Here is a 21,875-nt window from a genome sequence, read left to right on the forward strand (position 1 = left end):
CAAATCTAACCCTTTCAACAAAACTTTCAATATAACCCTTGTAATCGGACATCGAATATCCCTACATTCCAACACCACTCTACCCCAACCCCTCAACATACACCCTAATGTCTAAGACTTAATGAAATCCTGCAACCCCACTACCTTAGCGAAAATACTAATTGCAAATTGTCAAATCCACCTTAACCGTCTGCAAAGCCTTGCCTAACCCCCAAGCACAAGCTACATATTGCAGTAGTAATTCCTCTGACCACACCCCTTCTTCTTCTGGCAGCTGAAAAATAAACTGATTAAAATCAGAAAGAGCCCTACCATATGCCTACTTCATAGAAGGGTCCCAGGTATGCTGTACCAACCGCCTGGCTACATTGACCCAAGATTCCACACCTCTGGCAGGATTTCTGGCACCTCCTCCACCCATGGAACCGACCCTCGAAACCTACAAAACTGAAATCGGGACAAGCTATAAGCAATCTCATTCCTTACTCCAGGCACATGCACTCCTGTAAAAGAAAAATTTATTAAGAGGCTCTGCAAAACCAATTTACATAATACCAACAATAACAAACCCGACTTAGCAGTCTTCTTTTGCAATACCCTTACTACAGCCATTTTGTCAGAGTGAAAAACTACACATTTGCCCCTCAATTGCTCCTTCCACACCACAGAAGCTGCCCATATAGACATCAACTCTAGAAAAGCCATATTCTGCTTCCATACCTCCTCCCAATCCCACGGCCATTCAGCCACAAACCACCGACCCCTGAAATAGGCCCCCATGCCAGCCCTCCAAGCTGTGTCCGTAAACAACTGAAATTCCTCATGCCCCACCCAGTCTGACTGTCAAAAAGATATCCCATTAAATTGTTGCAAAAACCCATTCCACAACACCAAGTCCTCCTGTACCAGTTGGGTTACCCTAACCCAATGGTGTTTGCTCTGACCCCCTTTCAGCAAATATGCCACTGACCTGCAAAAAGCTCACCCTGGGTGCACCACTTGACAGGCAAAATTCGAAAGCCCAAGCAACTCCATAACTGAACGAATCCGAATTTTATCCTTACCCAGCACCAAACATATAACCGACCTAAGCCTCTCTATTTTATTCTTGGGTAAACAAAACAGTCCCTGATCCGCATCAACTGTTAATCCCAGAAATTCTAATGGTCTTGCCGGACCCTCCATCTTATGCTGAGCCAATGGTACCCATAACTCCTCACACATAATCATAAACTCCTGCAAACCTCCTGTGCTCCTACCCTTCCTTCACCCACCAACAAAAAATCATCTAAATAATGCAATGCCTTTTGAGTTCCCACTCTATGCTGCCAAATCTAATGCGATACTGTACTGAACTTCTCAAAAGTTGCACACGCCACTGAACAACCCATAGGCATAGCTTTATCAAAGTAGTACTTATCTCCTACCCGCATCCCCAGTAGTGGCCAATCCTCACTCCTAATAGGCAACAGTCAAAATGCTGACTCAGTGTCGACCTTAACCAACTATGGCTCCCTAAATTCCCTAATCACTTTCACTGCATCATCTAAGGAAGTGTAATGCACCCTAACCTCCTCTTCTGCAATAAAATTATTTACTGAATTCCCTTCCGGATACGACAAGTGATGTATCACTCTGAATTCCCCCTCTCGCTTCTTCTGCACCAATCCCAAAGGCAACACCTTGTAAGCACTAAAAGGTGGACTGGCAAAAGGACCCAATAACCCCCCAACCTGACACTCTTTCTCCAGTAAAACCTCCAAGATGTCCTCTTTACCTTGAACAGATCATAAATTCTTGCAACCCCCCACCCTTTCCCACGGTGGGCTTAATAGGAAACCCCCCTTGAAATCCTTGTATTATCTCCTCTTTGATGGCCAGACCCAGAAACCGAAGAAGCATACCCCGGAGAACCTCCACCTTAATAGGGAATGGCGCCCCTTCCTTTATTGCCTCTAAAGAACCTGAGTCCAAATCCCTGGGACCCATGAAAATTACCCCTCCCCTGGACTGGTTGAAAGCCTTGTCCACCAAATCCACCCTCATGACCCTTAACATTAGAGTTCCAGGGCAAATCCTGCTGACCACAGCCAATGGCTGAATGACCCCTCCACATCTTGAACAAACATGGGCAAATTTGCACCCCACCCATGAACAGGAGTCACTATTAAATGACCAACACACACCCGCTGTTTCCGCCCCACTCAACCTTCTGTTAAAGTCTCCATAACTATCCATCATCGTGGCCAACCATAGATCTAGATGACACACCTCCCAATGAAGTGACTTGTCCACAGCCTTCCATTTGCAGAAACGCTGATCGTACCAAAGCCACGCATTACCCGGCTTTAACCGTTGAGCATCACGAATGGTAAGGAAATAGCCTAGAAGTGGCAGGGCCAAAGACCCGTCCTTCTCCAACTGCACTGCCATAAAATAAATAAAGCCAACCACCCAATTATCCCATGTCCTAGGGTGAAGCTTACCTACTCTCTGCCTTCCCAATGCTGCTAAAGCTGCCAACAAGTCCTTGCTATTAGAGGACTCTGCTTCCACTAGCCATTGGACCCCTTCCACATCGATCAGCTCAGACAAATCCACATACTCCCCTTTCCAAATGTTTTCCTTAACTGTGCCCGGAATGTGCGGAGTCAGGAAAACCGCTCCTGTCCCCTGCCCCAAAGATTGGGTAGCCAACCAGTCCCCAGGCTGCAGCCCAAAATCAGAGCCTACCTCCGAACCCATGACCGAACTGTCCCTGGAACCAACCGCCCCCCCCCCCCATCGCATCTCTAACCGGGTACCTGGCACCCTGTGCTAGTTGCTTCTGAGCCTCCTCTATCCCTTGCACACCACCCCCAAAAACCCCAAATGACAAGTCATCATCACCCCCCCCACAATCCTCAACCCCTAGCTCCCCCGACAATACTGCCATAGTAAAACCATTATCTGTACCTTCGTCTTGCAACGTACTGGGAACCAGTGCCTCCACTGCTACCACCTGCTGTGATGCCTGTTGCTTTTTCCCTCCAGCTGGGGTTCCCGCCACTGTGCATCACCTCTTCCAACCCAGGGTCTGTTCAGGTTCCTATATCACCTCCGATGTTGCCACCTCCTGGAACAGCTCCTCTGCTTGAGCCACAATAGCTTGCCATCTCTGCCTTAGCTCTTGTAATTTAGCCATCTGTAAAAGAGAAACAATATTAAAACTATTCTATAAGACTAACTGCCCTACTCACCCCCAACCCCTAATATTGCCTTAAAATATGGCCCTGCCTGCACACACTTCACCTTTCAGCCACCCCATCAGCCACACCTCCTAACATTTGCAACCCCTTCCTAACCCTAGAATATTCCCTATTAATATCCCTTCCCATATATATATATATATATATATATATATATATATATATATATATATATCATTAAATAATTCATTCGGCCCCTCTAACTGTATCACTACTTACCAGCCACCCAGTCCTATCACCATTCACACAATCAAGCCTAAAAACACTTACCTTTCCTCCCAGCACGCCACTCCAGAGAGGTAACGGACAATAAACGCAGTGCACATGCACAAACCGGTGCTTGGACACAACAGCCAAAATAACGGCAGAAGCAACCCACTAAACCACCAGGGAGGACAGAGAGGATATTCCACCACCACCGAATACCAGGATGCAAGGACACCTGAATGACCGCGACGCCATCCTGAAGCACGGAATGCCCGGAGAAGACAGTCAGAAACCCACGAACCCACCAGGGAGCATGAAAAGAAAATCTGCCACTACCCACCAACGCAGATGACGCTGGGCTACAATGATGGACCCCCCCACCACCTACCACAACCACCGGGATAACCAACAAGGTCACGGCAGCCCACGAACCCACCAGGGAACACGAGGAGATGATCTGCCACTACCCTCCAATGCTACCACCTACCACGACCACTAGGAGAACCATTTCCCCAGAAATGGACATGACCAGCCCACGAACCCACCAGGGAGCATGAGGAGGTGACCCACCACCACCCCCCAACACTAATGGGACTGGATTACAATGATGGACCTCCTTCCATCTACCACGACCACCGGGAGAACACTTTTTTTTTATATTACCCTGACTGCATGGCGCCAACAGTCTACTACCCCATGGATGTCACTCGACTGCATTGCCCAACCGGGAAAGGCACAACAGGCCCAACGAATCCCCCGGATACACTGAGACAACAGGGAGCAACCTCAGCAGCACAGGATGGCCACAAAGACCCCAACCACCGAGACAGGCCCTACCACCCCACCGGAGGCACCACCGGACAACCAAGAGGACCTCAACTGCGAATCCAGGACACCAGGAAACACCTACCGCAACCCCAGGCCTTCCGTACCACTGGAGAAACACCTCAACACCCAGGTAAGCTGTGTACTACTCACATCAACACTTTATTATGTATGTATGTATATATATATATATATATATATATATATATATATATATATATATATATATATTTTTTTTTTTTTTTTTTTTGACCACCCCCCAACCATTACCCCCCCCACACACACACACACACACACACACTCTGCACTCAGTATTCTTTCACCCTTCCCTACCAGTAAGCTCAATTTATATTCCCAGACTCCAGCTCTACATTAAATTAACACTCTAGAAAACACCAAAGGAAGAGGAGGGAACTGACCCAGTTAACTTAACCCCTTCTTTCCCAACCATCCAAGGCCTACCTGCATCCATGATACCTACAGGTCATCTGGACATAAGCTAGTTATTACTGCACCAACAACTCGCGGCAAATGTGCCTACTTCCTTTAATCCCTAACACTTAATCCTGTCAGAAGCCCCTCCTTCCCCTACCTCACTTCCTTTTACATCTCCCTCTCTCCTTAACCCTTTCACCACCACAATCCCACTATTCTATCCAACTACAATCTTCACCTTAATTTCTACCTCTATACCCTCCCCACACCGCTTTACCCCCTTATTCGCGGGACCAGGACAACTTAGTTTGTCCCAAACTACATTTATAAAGCAGTGGTTTTGAAAACATTATTTTATTTTATTTTTGGCAAGTATCCAGTTTAGATTTTAAGTATTAAGCAATGGTGAGTTTGAGATGACATTTGTATGGCATTCCTATCTGTTTTTCAAGTGTCAAAAAAGTCTTGAGAAATTCATTCCCTACAATGGAGGTCTTTGAAAATTGTACTCTAATTTCCCATGGGTGTGGCCTGAGCCTTGTTAAAAAAATGAAGTTATCATCTCACAGTTCAAACAAATGTTTATATCTCTAGAACCATGAGCATTATCAACAACTGGAAATGGCAACCTATTCAGCATAAAGTATTCTTTACAGTGGTTGTATTCATTTAATTCTAGGTCTTAAACTTGATTATGTAAACCACAATAAACACAGTAGATATTTTTTGTCAAGTTGTATAAACATCTTATGATATATCAGTAACTATTTAAGCAACACACACACACACACACACACACACACACACACACACACACACACACACACACACACACACACAAACTGCCACAAGCATTTTATTCATACAGCTGTGAGCTTTCATATGAGGTTATGCAGTCTCTGCAGTGCCACTACTATTAAGAAATTTAGAGAAATGCGAGAATACTTACAATACAAATAAATAGTATAAAATAATATTCAGTATCTCTTTAGCTGCATTAGACGGAGGTCAACTATTAATATAGCTGTGTGTTAGCCATTATATAAGCTTTAAGAAAAAATATTCTAATGCCTTGTATTTAGCATGGTTTTAGAATTATCAATGTAGGTATGAACAAGCAATATTTCACACCTAGAGGCATCACTAGGATATAACTGCAGAAACGTCTGGAGGGGTCATTATACAACCTGCGATGGGGGGCACGTGAAGCTCTCCAGGTACTAGAAATGATTATGAAAAGGTGCTCAATTGCAAATCAGATTGCTACATGTTCTCACAATCGATATCAAGTGACCTCAAAGTGAATTTCTTGACATCCATTTTTTGAAGCACATAATATTTTGGTTATGGTCAGAGATCTGATCATAATCCTTTATGTTTCTCACTTGTAAATCTACTGTGGAATAATGGGGTCATAACACAATCATATTGGCATGGAGTTCAGGGAGAACCACTGTAGTGCCTGGAAGTCATCTGTAACTACCAAGATGTTTCCAGCAAATCATAATAAATAATTTATTATAGCTTGCTGCACCTGGTTGAGATATTGTGTGTCACAGATGCTGGAGGCTCAACTTGCAGTATGTTGCATGTGGAAAGAAGCTCAGCACTCAGCATGTTGTTTGTACACGTGTAGGAGGAGTACACCAGACAATATGTGGTACATGAAGGGTGTGGGTTTGTCAAGGAACATGCTGCACATGGGGCAGAACTCATAATGCAGCAGATGAAATGGCTTCCAAGCTGTCAACAGCACCATCACATCATTAATTGCTTTCATTGATGACATTTATCCATATAAGGGAAAGAAGCAGGTTAATGTTGCTAACTGTGTGGACCTCAAGTGAGACCTTTATCCAGTGCATCATTTCCTCTTAGTAAAAGTTAGCTTCTTGATCTGGGTATTGCAGTAACATATATATTATCTCTGAAAGATCATTAAACATTAAACTCACTGCTACCTACTCAAAACATGGGCATACAAGTGTAAATTCTACAGGGCTTTGTTCTATGCAGTCTGCTATTATTTTAGCTTATTAAGTCACCTATTACTAGAAAAGTCAGACTTAATAGTGGCCACATGTAGAGATGACTTAGACCTATTCAGCTCAAGTAAAATACAGTTGATATGGGGAGGACAGTTCAGTCTGTCTTCAGCAAAATCTGTGGCTAATATGAAAATCTGAAACTGCCAGTAATTTCTTTTAAGACATTTGGTGTAGAAATGTACTCCCAGGAGGATTACTTTGCTAAACACCATCAAGAGTGACAGTTGTACAAGTTTATAAATTATTTAAACAACTATGATCACTTCCTTACTTTCAGTCAACATAATGACAATATTATTAACAATTTACACGAGTAAATGACATGCTTACATATGGCAACCAGGTTTCTTTGTCCACAAGCTATCACTTTTATAGTTCAAAAGCAGTCAGTAAACCTTTTTGATATATAGGTAGTTATATGCAGCCCCCCCCCCCCCACCTTGGGTCTGGTTCCAATTAGAGGCATCTGCAGATAAATCGTAATATAATTTCCAGGTTTAACTGTCTTTAAAGTACAAGAACATAGTATCCTCTGTTCTTATCATCACACTAGCTTCCTGTTATAGAGAGAACCACTTATCTTTTGGCTGCATTCTAACCTACGAGAATAATAACATGCACGATGTGAATTTTCTGTAAGAACAAGAAGATTAATCATTTTAATTAACTTAATTTTGCAAATACCAATGCTGCCTTGCTGCCTGTCCCAAGCTTTAACTTCCTACTTAATGATTAAAACTTGTCATACTCTGGAGCACTGACACAGAAATACCACGTGCTAATAAAATAATGAAGTCATCTGGCATTAAGGGTTGTCCTTATCTACATATCCTAGCTGCCCTCCTTCATAGTTCTAGCTGATATACCTGTGACAGTTAATCAATTTAACAGCATGACACCAATGAAAAGCTACAATTTCCTCACATTCGCACATTCATCTGCTCCTACCGACCTACTAAAAATGTACTCTTCACTCCAAATTCATGATCACCTGCCTGCAATCTGAGGTTATGAGATATGATCCAAACTAAAGTCCTATAATAGGTGTACTGAATTTTCCTTCCAGTTAACAGAAGGAAAACTGTAGAATGCCACCCTCCTCATTTAGAAATTGTTTATATCGGAATAATTTCAAACAAATCCTTTGGAACCGCATTTACTGTAAATGGATTTGTAACTATGGAATTGCATGACATTACTTATATTACTATTAGCTGTGAAATTCCAATATGCTGCCAATATTATTACTCATCACAATTGCTCTAATCTTACTTGGCATCTACTAATTATTTTACCACATTTTCTGAAATACTGAATAAACTTCTCTGTCGTATTTACCAGGTCAATGTTATCAAATGGAATGCTTCCTGTTTGCACAGCCAGTACCCCTTCATTTACACTATGCATACTCCATACCAAAAAATATTTCTTCATTGTTTTCATGTTATACAATGTGCTGTTCTCTCTGGGTTTTCTACCACATTTGTACATTCACTAGCAATAGTTGCATATGTGATTATGCACATTCTGTGCCTCTGGTGTACTCTTTATTGACATGTTAAGTTATATTGCTGGTAATTCAGTGGTACTGCTCTTATAATCTTACTCACCTCTACATCCCTGGCACCCAAATTTTTCACCTTAGCTTTTGTTATCTGTGTTTTTTTAGGTAACATAACTGGTGGATAAATACCTCTAGAGTATTATTTTTCATCTGTATTTACCTCTAATAAAAATAGTTATGGTGGTTGTGTATATAGTTACATAAAATCTTAAACTGAAACTATTGCTTAGTTTACAGAATTATTGAAATGCATTTAAACGTATTAACAATTAAGAATTACTGATACCTTAATTAATGTTTTCTACATTTCTTAGTCATTGTCTTCATATAATAACATTATATTAAGCCAGTGTCAAGGATGGCCCAAAGTTAATTCCATAATGATTCATCTTGGTTTGTATACTAGTCTGCCAGTGGCTTGACACATGACTGTAAAATCTCTTAGGACTAAGCCATTTATGCATTTAGTAAACATGCAAACATAATTAAATTTTGGCCATGTGGTATTGGATTATTATGCAGTATGCTACATACTTGTGTGTGGCGGGATTATTATGTAGCATGTTGTACACTGAGGTGATATTTTGCAGCATGCTGTACCTATGAGAGGGGAATATCCTGCAGCATACTAAACATGTGAGAGGAGTATTTTGTAGCATGCCGTACACATGAGAGGTGATTTTTGTATCACGATGCACACAGTGGACTGAATTATTATGCAGCACATTACATGCAGGAGGATATTATTTTGCAGCATGTTGTACAAGGTGGAGTGGATTATTTTGCAGCATGCTGCATATGTTGGAAGTGATTACTATACATCATGCTACACATGTGGGAGGTGATTATTATTTAGAGTAGTACAAGTGGGAGAGGATTATTATGCAACATGCTGCACATATAGGAGGGGTTAATTACACAGCATGCTACACAAGTAGGAGATGCAGCAGATTATTTTGCAGCATGCTGCTCATGTGGAAGGTGATTGATTATTATGCAGCATGCTACACATGTTGAAAAACCTTATTTTGCAGCATAATGCACATGATAGGTTAGGTTATTTTGCAGCATAATGCACATATGAGACGGGATTATTATGCAGCATGCTGTACATGTGGAAAATTATTAATATATAGAATGCTGCATATATGGAAGAGATTATGTGCATGCTGCACATATGGAAGGGGATAGGTGTGCAACATTCTACACATAGAGAAGGAGCACATGTATTACAGTGCATGGAGTGGAAAGGCATGACATGTTGCATGACATGTCTGAGAAAAGGGTCTCATCAGACAGCACAATGGCCATAAGAATGAAAAGCTTATGATGCAGGATGTTGCTTGCTGGGTAGAAGTCTCATGATACAGAAAGTGTCATACAGTGATGGCGGGAGCATAATCTTTAGTATACTGCATATAGGAATGGGGGATATCATGCCGCATGATGCAAGTCAGGAAGAGGTATGTTTAAATACAGTCTAGGACTGCCATATATTTAAATGTTAAATTTTATACAATTTTAAGGGATACCCAGGAATTTCAAAATAGTCATACATTAAATCATTATCTGATTCCTGCTTTCTTCAACTCGGGGTCATGGGAGAGTCAAAACATCTCCTAACAAGCAAGAGATGTAAGGAAAAAAAAAACAGACTTAGATCGTAAGGCAACCAAATCGAGGCACACACTATATATATACAATTATTCACAATTAAGAGAATTTTCATGTCTTTTGAGATGTGAGAGAAAACTGGGGACCTCAGGATACAATCTTAAACAGAGACAATACTTAGACTCCACTCAGCAGGAAGCCCAGCTGAGACCACACATGAAAAATGACATTTGTAAAACAACTGGTGAGTCATGAAGTACAGCACTTGGCAGTTATCCCAATTTATTCACTTAACATATTAAAAAAATGGAGGTAAAATCGAATGTGGGCTGGTATATTTAATTATGTGTAGAAATGCATGACATTGTTTAAAAAAAAGGTAGCATATTAATCATGTTGCTCATACTTAACATTCTGGATGAAGCAGATCTATTTCCCTTAATTTATCTATGAATGAAAAATATGTACTCATCCCAGAATACTAGTCTTGAATCTTAATCCACTATAGTAACTACAAATTCAAGAAGTTATATAGTTTTAAAATGGTCACAGCTGATAGCAGGTTTCATTACTGCATTCATTTTACCATAGTGCCGACTATCTCAATAATGTGTCTTTTGTGTGCATATGTTTGGGTCCAACATCACAGAGATGCATATAAATACATATATAGAAATCTCTCTCTGTCTGTCTGTATATATATATATATATATATATATATATATATATATATATATATACATATATACATATATATATATATATATATATATATATATATATATGGGACAGAGAGGACACATGATTAGATTTTGCATGTTTCTTTTCATATACTGTAGTTTTTTTTATCTTAAGCATGTCTTTACAGACTGGCAGATTGTATATATGTATTTTACTTATAGGTTCAGGAACGCTTGTCCATTGCTAGAAATAGAAGATCTGCAGAAGATTTCCTTGGATACAAACAGAATGATGGCTACAGGCATCTCATAGAAACTCTAAAAAAAGTAAGATGTACTTATTATTAATTCATTGACTAGATACATATTTTAGTAACAGCTTGACTCAAATGCTTTATTAATGGCTAAGAGGCTTTGTTTTTCATTTTAGTGATAGCTCTAGTGGTGGTCATTAGATATGACTGGAGAGAACAGATCTAATGGTTTTATAACTACAGATCAATACTACAAAAAAGTAGAATTAGTCTAACTGTAAGTCATACTTAACTATGATTTAGTGAAAAAAAGTAACAGCGTTAAATTTCTAGACTTGTAAGTGCGAGCTCTGTAACAGCAAGACTAAATGTTTCTGAATTATTCAAAGGTAAGGAATCTCTTACATCTCTGGCATAGATTAAGCCCTGCTGAAGCTTTGGCAGTCACAGAGTCTACTTGAAGCTATCTGGTTGCACAGCTCCAACTCAGGGCAGCAGATGTACTGCAGGCATTGAGCCTGCCTGCATTACAAGGACTATCATATATGCAGAACTATACATCCAAGAGACAATTTTTCACAACAGTGCCACCTATATCATGGATGGGAGAATGCATGCATGACTAAGAATGAAATGGATATGTGGGATGACTTGAAGACTAGTGAATATCTTTTATTTTTATTATTTATAACCGTGTGAGCCTTCCCCACTGAATTTTAGGGACAACTCACATATCACTTTATGACACATATGAGCTATCCTTGACTACTCCTCAGTGACTTGCCAAAAGCAGCTGAACAGCTCCACCTCTGTGTGAGATTTGCTACTTCAGGCAGTCTAACTTCCTCGCATGTACTGCTTGCAGTACCAACTCTCTCCTGCAGGTGGGGGTGTTGCAATGCCCAAAAGCACCCATTGACCAGTGGGCTGTTCTGTTGCTTCAGAGGTGTACATTAGTAGTCTTGGACAATGTATAATTCCAAATTTCCTCAGAGCTGTGATTCCCCTTTTAGAACTGGAAGTAGGGATCTGCCAGTCTTCATTGCTATGCATACATTGCTCACTAATGGAGCCCTTGGTTAAAGAATGTGGCATGGCATAACTATTCAGTCTGTCTTCATACCCCACACTGATTCCCTTTTGGAATCCCAGCCTAGATAGGCATAATACATTTTAAAAGGTAGATAAACAGCTTAGGAGGTAAACAGCTTTCATTGCTGTTTAAATCCCGGTCGCATATTAGCAGTGCTGACCTTTGAGGGTGATTTTGTCTCATCTTACTCCATCAAGAGTGAAAATTGTATGATGAACATTAATGAAGTTCTCTATCTGTCTATTTTTTTCAGAATTTGAAACAGTCAAATAAGTAAGATGATTGACTAGGGTTATGTGGTCATGGAGATGTTGATAGTTACATTGTTGATGAAAGACTGGAAAATTAAAGAACAGTTTTATTATGTGGCAGAATATATTACCTTGACTGACATGTTTATGAAGCCTGAGTGGATCTTAATATATGAGGAAAAAAATAAGTACAGAAAGCAAAGAAAAATGGCTGTATTGCCAGAAGCATCTTCTTGGACAATACTTATAAATATGGGTATAAAAGAATAAGCTGAAGGAAGTGAGATGTGGACATCATGGGAATCCTGTCCTGGACTTTACCAGACTTCTTGTAGCAATTATTGTAGCACACAAAATTGCTACCAGCATTAAACATTATTCAAGGAAACAGATCCAGTAGTTATTATCAATGCCCACCCCTGCAGGCATGTCTAAAGGTCAGTTCCCTGTGCTTTCTCCTGTAAACCTGGTGAACTTGGGCTTCCTGAGGCAATGTAGCAATTGCCTCATGTACACCGACAGCCCTCACCTCTTACCTTCCAACACTCAGACTTGTGAGAGATGCAGTTATATATCCAAATTGGAAGCCATGCACTCTCCAGCCAAGACTGGAACAGCTGGTCAAGAGGAGAAGGTCAACACTTGCACCCCACCACATGGAACATATAGCCCTCCAGAACACACAACAGCAATGCCTTCACATAAAAACATAAACCACACACCCACTGTCATGGAGGCTCTCAATAAAAATCTACCCAAGCAGCAGAGACCTCCAATGCAGAAATGCACTTGACCATCACAACACTAATCACGAGACACATAACTCTCCTAAACAGTGTGCCAGTCAACCAAAGCCCCTAAGGCTAAACAGCATGCCCAAAACACTAGTCATAGGTGACTCCGTGAGGCACACAAATGTCCCACTCACTAGGTTGAATAAGGAGAAAATAACAATCAGCTGCCTGTCAGGTGCCAGGATCCACCACTTAACGCATGCACTCAGATCCTGCAACAACAGGTACAAATATGACTCTGTCATTGTACATGTCGGTGTGAATGACCTGAGACATACCTCCCTGGACTACATGAAAAGAGACATGGAGGAGCTCTCGTATTATGTAGCCCAGGGGGGTATGACCCTAGCCCTGAGCAGCATCCTACCATCACCCAGAATGATACCACAGTACAAGCAGAAAATGATTGATTTCAACAATTGGCTAAGTTTCTGGTGTCATTCTAATGGGATCCAGTATCTGTCTGCCTGGGATGACATGACTGACAGACCTCAATGCTTTGCCAGAGATGGCCTGCATCTGTCACCACTGGGCTTCCAGATACTGGCCAAGGCTCTTGCAACCCATATAGTGCCTTTTTTATGTGGTGTTCCAAAGATCAAATTACCAACATAACAGCTACAAACAAATGTAATCTTAGGGACATGCTGCTCAACACTAGAAGTCTAAATCTCAAAATGCACTCACTCGAAGCACTCCTTAAAATGGAGAACATCAACTTTCGTGCTGTAACAGAGACCTGGTTCAAGGCACCAGAATGCTCCCCTGCACTACCAGGCTATAACTCATTCCACACCTTTCGGCCCCAGAACTTGGACTGAAGCTTCAAAGGTGGTGGTGTTTCCATATTCATAAAGAATGTGCACACCTCCAGACTGGTAGCTCAACATAATGAATCAAAGATAATTCAGGTGCAGCTAACACTGGGTAAGACAGCGATTCAGGTCATAGCCTGCTATAGGTCCATAACCATGTCCCAAGACTCACATGCCATGTTCCTAAGCACCCTGGAGAATATTAGGGTCTAACCTAACACTTTCTTCCTAGGCGACTTCAACTACTCCTCCACTAACTGGGTAAACAACTCATGTACGAATACACTTGCCCAACGTTTCCTGGAGTTCATTAATTCCAGTGCCTTGGACCAGCTCATTCTTACCCCCACTAGAGGTAGCAGCATCTTTAACCTGGTCATTACTAACATGAGTGACCACTGCTCTACTCCAATAGTCATCTCCTCTCTGGTTAGATCCAACCACAAACTAATCACTTTGGAAATCCACATTCCTCCCACCCCCACCCCCACAAAGGTAACCACCAAGAAAAACTTCTCCAAAGCTAACTTTGGTGTCTTAAAAACAGAGGTGGCTAACTTCATGGCAGCCATGCAAATGGAGAATAGTTGCATGATCACAAAATTATACACCAATGTACTGTACGAACATGTACACAAATGCATGGCTCTCACCATACCCAATAGAACCAAGACACTCATCTTCAAAAAAAGGAAGCCAATCTGGTGGTTCCCTGCCATAAACAAACTCTATAACAAAAGGAGGAAAATGATGCGAAATAAGGTGAAGTCCCAATACTGCAAAAACTTACTTATCAGCCTCAACAAAAAGTTGAGATCCCTCATCATATCCTCTAAAGTTAGCTATTGCAGCATAGTTTCATAGTTTCATAGTATAGTACTAGGCTATCTGCCCTGGGGCATTTGTAAGCCTAGCCATAGTGATGTGGCTTTTGCCACCCCATGAAATGGTTCAAAAATGTACAGAATACATTTAGAATACTGTGCCTCTGTCTAGTAGTGACACAATGAAGGTCCCTTTATATAATAAAATTAGTTTACTGTGCCCCTGCCTAGCAGTGACACAGATGTGACCCCTGAGGTAAACTTATGATCTCCCATCCACTCATCAAGATTTCTCTTGAAGAGAGTCAATGAGGGGCTCTGCGTAATACGAACTGGGATCTTGTTCCAAAGCATGGGAAGCCTCTGGGTTATGAATCTATCCCTCCAGCATGTCCTATTCATACTTGTGCCGAGGTTTAAGTCTTTAGCTCTCGTGGTCCTGATGGATTTGGATTTTTTGAGGTGGAGCATGTCCATCAGATCCTGATTGGACATGGCCTTGTATGTCAGGCAGAGATCACCTCTGAGCAGGTGGTATGCTACTGAATAGAGTTGAAGTTTCTTTAGTCTGGCAGACTAAGACATATGTTGGAGACCCTTGTTCCTCTTGGTGAGGTACTTTTGTGGTCTCTCCAGCTGTTGCAAATGCCAGGTGAGGTACACACCAAATGGGGCATCGTACTCAAAAATGGGTCTGATGAGGGAGGAATATAGGGGTACAATGACATTCTTGGATCTGGATGTGAATCCCTTCATGATGAGGTGTGCAAGGTAGAATGTTTTTCTAACCACTTTGGCAACGTGGGTGTCAAATGAGAGGTCGCTGTCGACTTGGGTCCCTAGGTCTCTGATTACTTTTTCCGTACTCAGTGGGTTGCTGTCTATGTGATAATTTCTGGGTACTTTGTTTTTCCCAAAGGAGATGACTATACATTTTTTGGCATTTAGTTTAAGGCCGTGACTCCGGCACCAGTTGTCCGTTTCTGTGAGGCCTTTTTGTAGGATGTGTGTATCTGCTGGTGTATCGACTATGGCGCCTAGTTTGCAGTCATCTGCGAACTTTGTCAGCCACAGCCCTCCCATGTTTGCTTTAACATCTGAGAAATAAATGCCGAACAAGAGGGGTCCCAGGACAGATCCCTGTGGGACACCACTTGTGACTGGCTTTGAGTCTGACATTGCTCCAGTGATTTTAACTTTATGGGTTCTGTCCTTTAGCCAGTTTGCAACCCATCTAGTGACATAAGTGTTTACTTTTAAGCTGTTGAGCTTATCTATGATGCCTGAGTGGGGTATTGTGTCGAAGGCCTTAGCCAAGTCCAGGTATGCTGTATGGACTGCTTTGCCCTCATCAATGGCTCTAGTGACTGTTTCGAAAAAGTCAACCAGGTTTAAAAGGCAGGATCTGCCCTTTACAAAGCCAAACTGGGTGGGGTCAAGTGTCTGTAGGTCCCCTATGTCTCTGTTTATGAGTTCCATAATGATTCTTTCCATAGCTTTGCAGACCAGGCTGGTTAAGCTTATGGGGCGGTAGTTTCCAGGGTCTGTAGAGGCACCCCCCTTATGGAGTGGGACCACTGTTGCTGTACGCCAGTGTTCAGGTACATATCCTGAAGTAAGGCTAAGGTTAAATAGCATTTTTATGTGTGGGTTTAGCTCCTCTTGGAGTTCACGTAACACGCAACCCGGGATACCGTCAGGTCCCATTGATGCTGTGTTTTTGCTTTGTTTAGGGCGGTTCTCACTTGGACATCTGAGATGACAGGGAGATTACATTCAGCTGGGATAAGTATTTCTTCTTTTGGGGGTGAAGGAGGGGAGAAATTTGCATTGAACCTGTCAGCCAGAATGTTGGCAATATCTGTGGGTTCAGTGTATTTTTTGTTGTTGTGAACCAACTCTGAACATATCTGAGGGTTTCCGCCCAGGTTTCTAACATAGCTGAAGAAGGCTTTGTGGTTATCTTTAATGTCCTTAGCGATTTTTCTCTCAGAGTTGGCCTTGGATGTTTTTATGAGAGAACGTAGTTTTCTGCTAATGTTGATCAGAAATGTCTTCCCTTCATGGGATTTTGCTCTGATGTGCAGTAGCTTCCTTCTTTTGTTATACAATTTGTTTATGGCTGAAGTCCACCAGACAGGATGCTTACCTTTGGTGGAGAGGGACTTGGATTTGTTTGGGATTGCATGATCCATGCATTCTTGGAGATGTCCATAGAAAGCATTTGTGAAAGATTCGGCATTGTGGGATGTGGTATCCACTGGCACAGTGGGCTTAAAGGATACCATCTCAGTCTTAAGAAGAGTGAAGTCTGCTTTTGAGAAGTTTTTCACTGTGGTCTTTTGTGCTGGGGGTGGAGGTGGGATATGTATATCCAGGGTGATTAGTTTGTGGTCAGATCTCACTAGTGAGGGGTATACTTCCGGTGTGGAGCATTTTGTCCCCATGTTTGTGATGATCAGGTCTAATATATTATCTCCCCTAGTGGGAGAGGTGACTAGTTGTTCCAGTGCATTTGAATTTATGAATTCCAGGAACCTTTGGGCTAGGGTATTAGGGCTAGAATAATGTACCCAATCTATGTTTGGGTAGTTGAAGTCTCCCAGTATGATGGTATTTTGTGATACATTCATATCCTCCAATGTCTTCAGGAAGGCTGAGTGGGGTTCTTGAGATTGGGAGGGTGGTCTGTAACATGCTACCAGTTGTATAGCAGTTTTGCCTATGGTTAGTTGCACCTGTATGGTCTCTGATGCTTCATGTGTTGCTACTAACCTGGAGGTGTGGGTGTCCTTGATGAATATGGACACTCCCCCTCCCTTGTGGTTCGGCCCGGGTTTTGGGGCCGAAAAGCATGATACGAGGAATAGCCTGGTAGTGCTGGGGTGCTCTCAGGAGCCTTGAACCAGGTTTCAGTTACTGCATAGACGTCGATGTTCTCCATGCTGAGGAGTGCATCAAGTGCCTGCATCTTGAGATTTAGACTTCTGGCGTTGAGCAGCATTACCCTTAGTTTTTTCCATTTTTGCTTTCTAAGGAGGTGGGTTTGTCTTTTGAGCCTTGCCTAAAAAGGCACTATGGGGGTGGCAAGAGCCTTAGCCAATATCCGGAAGCCCAGTGGTGACAGGTGTAAGCCATCCCTTGTGAAGCAGCGTGGCTTGTCCAACATGTCACCCCAGGCAGACAGACATTGGATCCCCTTAGAATGACACCAGTACTTGAGCCAATTGTTAAAGCTGATCATCTTGTCTTTGTATTGTGGTATCATTCTTGGTGAGGGCAAGATGCTGCTCAGGGTCAGGGTCATACCAGCCTGGGCTACATAATCAGAGAGCTCCTCTATGTCTCTTTTCATGTAGTCCAGGGAGGTACGTCTCAGGTCATTCACACCAGCATGGACAATGACAGAGTCATATTTGTACTTGCTTTGGAGTGACTTGAGTGTGTGTGTTATGTGGCGGATCCTAGCTCCTGATAGACAGCTCACAGTCACCTTCTCCTTGTTCAGCCTGGTCAGCGGGACATCAGTGTGTCTGACTATAGAGTCACCTATTACTAGTGTATCAGGCAAGGTGTTTGGCCTTAAGGGCTGTCATTGGTTGACACACTGATTTATTGAAGCATGTGTTGCATGTGTTTTGTTTTGAGGTGGTGGATTATTGGATGTCTGCTTTGGGAGCCTCTGTTGTTTTGGTAAGTTTTTTATTAGAGCCTCCGAGTATGTCTTTGTGTTTTTATGTGTTTGGTTTGCAGTTGTGGTAGGTCTATGTGGGACTGAGATTGTTGTGTGTGTGGTTGCCATCTCCTCCTGTCTGGTCATGCCAGCCCTGAGTTGAGAGAGTTCAGCCTCCAGTTTGGCTATATAGTTGCATCTCTCACATGTATTTGTGTTTGTTGGGAGGAGGAGAGGGCAGACAGTAAAGACAACCACAAGGCCTTCTATGATTACATAAAGAATTTCCACAGCAATACCCAGATTTGCTCTGAGCTACTGCACAATGGTACCTCCTATACCAAGCCAACAGATATTGCCAGTATACCGGCTGACAGATTCAGTGCCAACTTTACCCCTCTCACAATACCAGTAGATTGACAGGCACCCAGTATTACTACTGCACAGGTTAAAACAGCATCTTCTAAGGCCAAGAATACAGCTTCTATGGGACATGACAATATCCCTGGTTGTGTTCTACATGAACTACAGAGTGAACTGGCACCTCATCTGTGTGTCCTGTTCAATCACAGCCTTTCCTCAGGTTTTGTTCCTACTGAATGGCGCACTGCTACAGTTATCCCTCTCCACAAAGGAGGAGTAATTACAGACCCTGGGAACTATTGCCCCATTAGCCTGATGAGTCTGATATGTAAAACTGTGGAACGCATCATCATGGACCTAATAAACAAGGATATAGGGAATCTCCGAACTCTGGATCCCACACAATTTGGTTTTCTGAAGGGTAGATCATGCCTGCTCAACTTGGTTGACCTCTTTGAGTCAGTCATCAGAACTGTGGATGAAGGCAAGGTGGTTCACTTGATCTCGCCAAGGCTTTTGATACCATTCCCCACTCAGGAGTTATAGAAAAACTCACTAAGCTTGGCATCAACCCCTATATCACTAGGTGGGTTTCAAATTGACTCACAGATAGAACCCACAGTGTGAAAGTAGCTGACTCCAAGTCAGACTGACGACTAGTCATGAGTGGAGGCCCACAGGGTTTGGTCCTGGGTCCTATCCTGTTTGATATCTACTTCTCTGAAGTCCAGGCCAAGACAAAGGGACTCTGGCTGACAAAGTTCACAGACGATTTCAAGTTGGGAGCTATTATTAACTCCTCAAGTGATGACAATCTACAGAATTGCCTCACTGAGACCAACGACTGGTGTCAGAACCATGACCTTAAGCTCAATGCCAAAAAATGTGTCATCATCCCCTTTGGGAAAAACCCAATTCCTATGAATTACCACATTGATGGTAGTCCACTGAACACAGAAGGTGTTATAAGAGATCTGGGAACACAGGTTGACAGCAACCTCTCTTTTGATCACCACATTGCCACTGTGGTCAGAAAGTCCTTCTGTGTGGCACAGCTCATTACTAAGGGTTTGTATCCAGGAAGAAAGAGGTCATTGTCTCCCTCTACTCTTCCCTCATTAGGCCAGTCATTGCGTACAATGCCCCATTTGGCATGTACCTCACTAGACACTGACAACAACTGGAGAGGCCACAAAAGTACCTCACAAAGAGGATCCTAGGCCTTAAACACTTGTCCTATATAGACAGACTCAAAAAACTTCAACCTTTGTCTGTATCATATCGCCTACTTAGAGGCGATCTCTGCTTGACTTTACAAAGCCATGTCTGACCCAGCTCAGTTAGAAATGTTGCATCTAAAGAAATCCCAATCCCTCCACACCACGCGCTCCAGAGACCTCAACCTCATTACCACAATTAACAGAGCATACTGAAGGGGCAGGTTCATAATCCAGAGACTGCCCATGCTATGGAACAGACTTCCCATATTTGTCAAGCAGAGCACCTCACTGACCCTCTTCAAGAGAAATCTTGATGAGTGGATGGGAAACAGGGGATAACTCCAGTGGCTCCACTCGACAGAGGCACTGGGAACTAAGGTTGGGTGGCACTATGCCAGGGTAATCCTATGGCTAGCCTTGTAAAGGCCCCAGGGCCATTAGCCTAGAACACACTTATGAACCTATGAACCTATGGAGAAAGATTTTAGTAGACTACCCCAACAAATTATACTTAGAACAAGGCACTATTCCAAGTTACTCCCATTTTATGTCAGCAAACGTGGCATGGTGTCTTTCCCTGAGCTACGTAATATATTTTAAAATGGAAAGGGAGAGAATCAGTTATCCTATTTTAGCAACCAAAGAGTGAATATTAAATTAAATGTGAAAGCTCAGAAGAAGGGATGAGATTAAACTATTTAAGTTCAGTTAACAGAGAACCATTTCAAAGTAAAGTGAACTGGTCAAGAGGATTAACCTATGAGCCACGTTTGTAATCACTGAAAGAAAAGCACATTATATATTCAAAGAAAAAGAGGTGCACGCAACTTAAGAAATAAGTTCCTCACACTATTTAATTTGTAGGTACACAAAACATCGTCACATAATGCTATAGTATCCTCAATGTAGCAATTAGTTTGGGCATGTTAAGGTCAGCTATATAAAGGAATTTTTCAATTTTCTTTATTTTTGAGGTAACATGATTCCAGCCAGTTGCTTATTTGGAGTACCTCCTTCAGTTAAGATACAGTTTAACTTTTTACAAATTAAGAACCATTATTCTTAATAAGACAATTTATCGCACTGTTTAAGGAATCAAAAAACATGACATTCCAATCGTCAGCAGGCCATCAAATGACAAAACACTCTTCCCCCACTTTTCCCCATCTCTGTTAGTGTGCCCCAAGGTTCAATATTTGGCCCTCTCCTCTTCATTTTATTCACAAATGACCTCAGCTCTGCAACCAATCAAGCCACCACTGTCCAATATGCTGATAATGCTACCCTTATATGCTCTGTCGCCTCACCCCATGAACTTCAATTAAAAATGCAATCAACCTTAGAAAACATAGAAAAATAACTATCAGAACAACTAATTCTCAACCCAAATAAAACCAAATTAATAATCTTCAAAAATAAAAAATCCAAACCTTTTCACGCCTCTCTGTTAATACGCTCATCAAATGGAACGAATATCAAACCCACAACTCATACTAAACTCCTAGGGGTCACTATTGATGAGAATCTAACATTTAAAAAATATGTCTCTCTGACAATCAAAAAAGTCCACATCGATCTTGGCATTTTATACAGGGCCACACTATATCTTACCCACAATGCCAGGCTTGCCACTGCCCATTGTCATCTGCTTTCTACTCTCCTCTATGTATCCCATATACCAACCTTTGCAAATCTGAACTAAATAATCTAGAATCATGCTATCACAAAATTGCAAAGTTTGCCATGAATGCCCCATACAGGACACACCACTGTACTGTGTGCTCTCAACTAAAATGGCTAGAATTCCCCAACCTTCTAGCTCACAACCAGCTGATGATGGTCTACAAGTTAATTCACCAACCCTCTAACTGTCCTGCCCTCTCCAGTCTTGTCCAACCCACTCTCAACCCCAGGACCCTCAGATCCTCTAATAAACTTATGCTAAAGGTCCCCAATCTGGCAACTAT

General features: G+C 42.1%; 1 protein-coding gene across 1 annotated transcript in view; it reads left to right on the forward strand.

Moving 5' to 3' along the window:
- Positions 1-21,875, forward strand: part of LOC122815068 — a 194,020-nt gene that overhangs the window by 144,194 nt on the left and 27,951 nt on the right. The window contains exon 7 of the mRNA XM_044087311.1: positions 10,844-10,948. Coding sequence (XP_043943246.1) covers positions 10,844-10,948 — 105 coding nt within the window. The remainder of the gene's footprint in view (positions 1-10,843; positions 10,949-21,875) is intronic.

Source organism: Protopterus annectens, chromosome 11.part0 (assembly GCF_019279795.1).
Source record: "Protopterus annectens isolate FY-2018-M chromosome 11.part0, PAN1.0, whole genome shotgun sequence".
In the NCBI taxonomy this organism is placed as follows: domain Eukaryota; kingdom Metazoa; phylum Chordata; order Ceratodontiformes; family Protopteridae; genus Protopterus; species Protopterus annectens.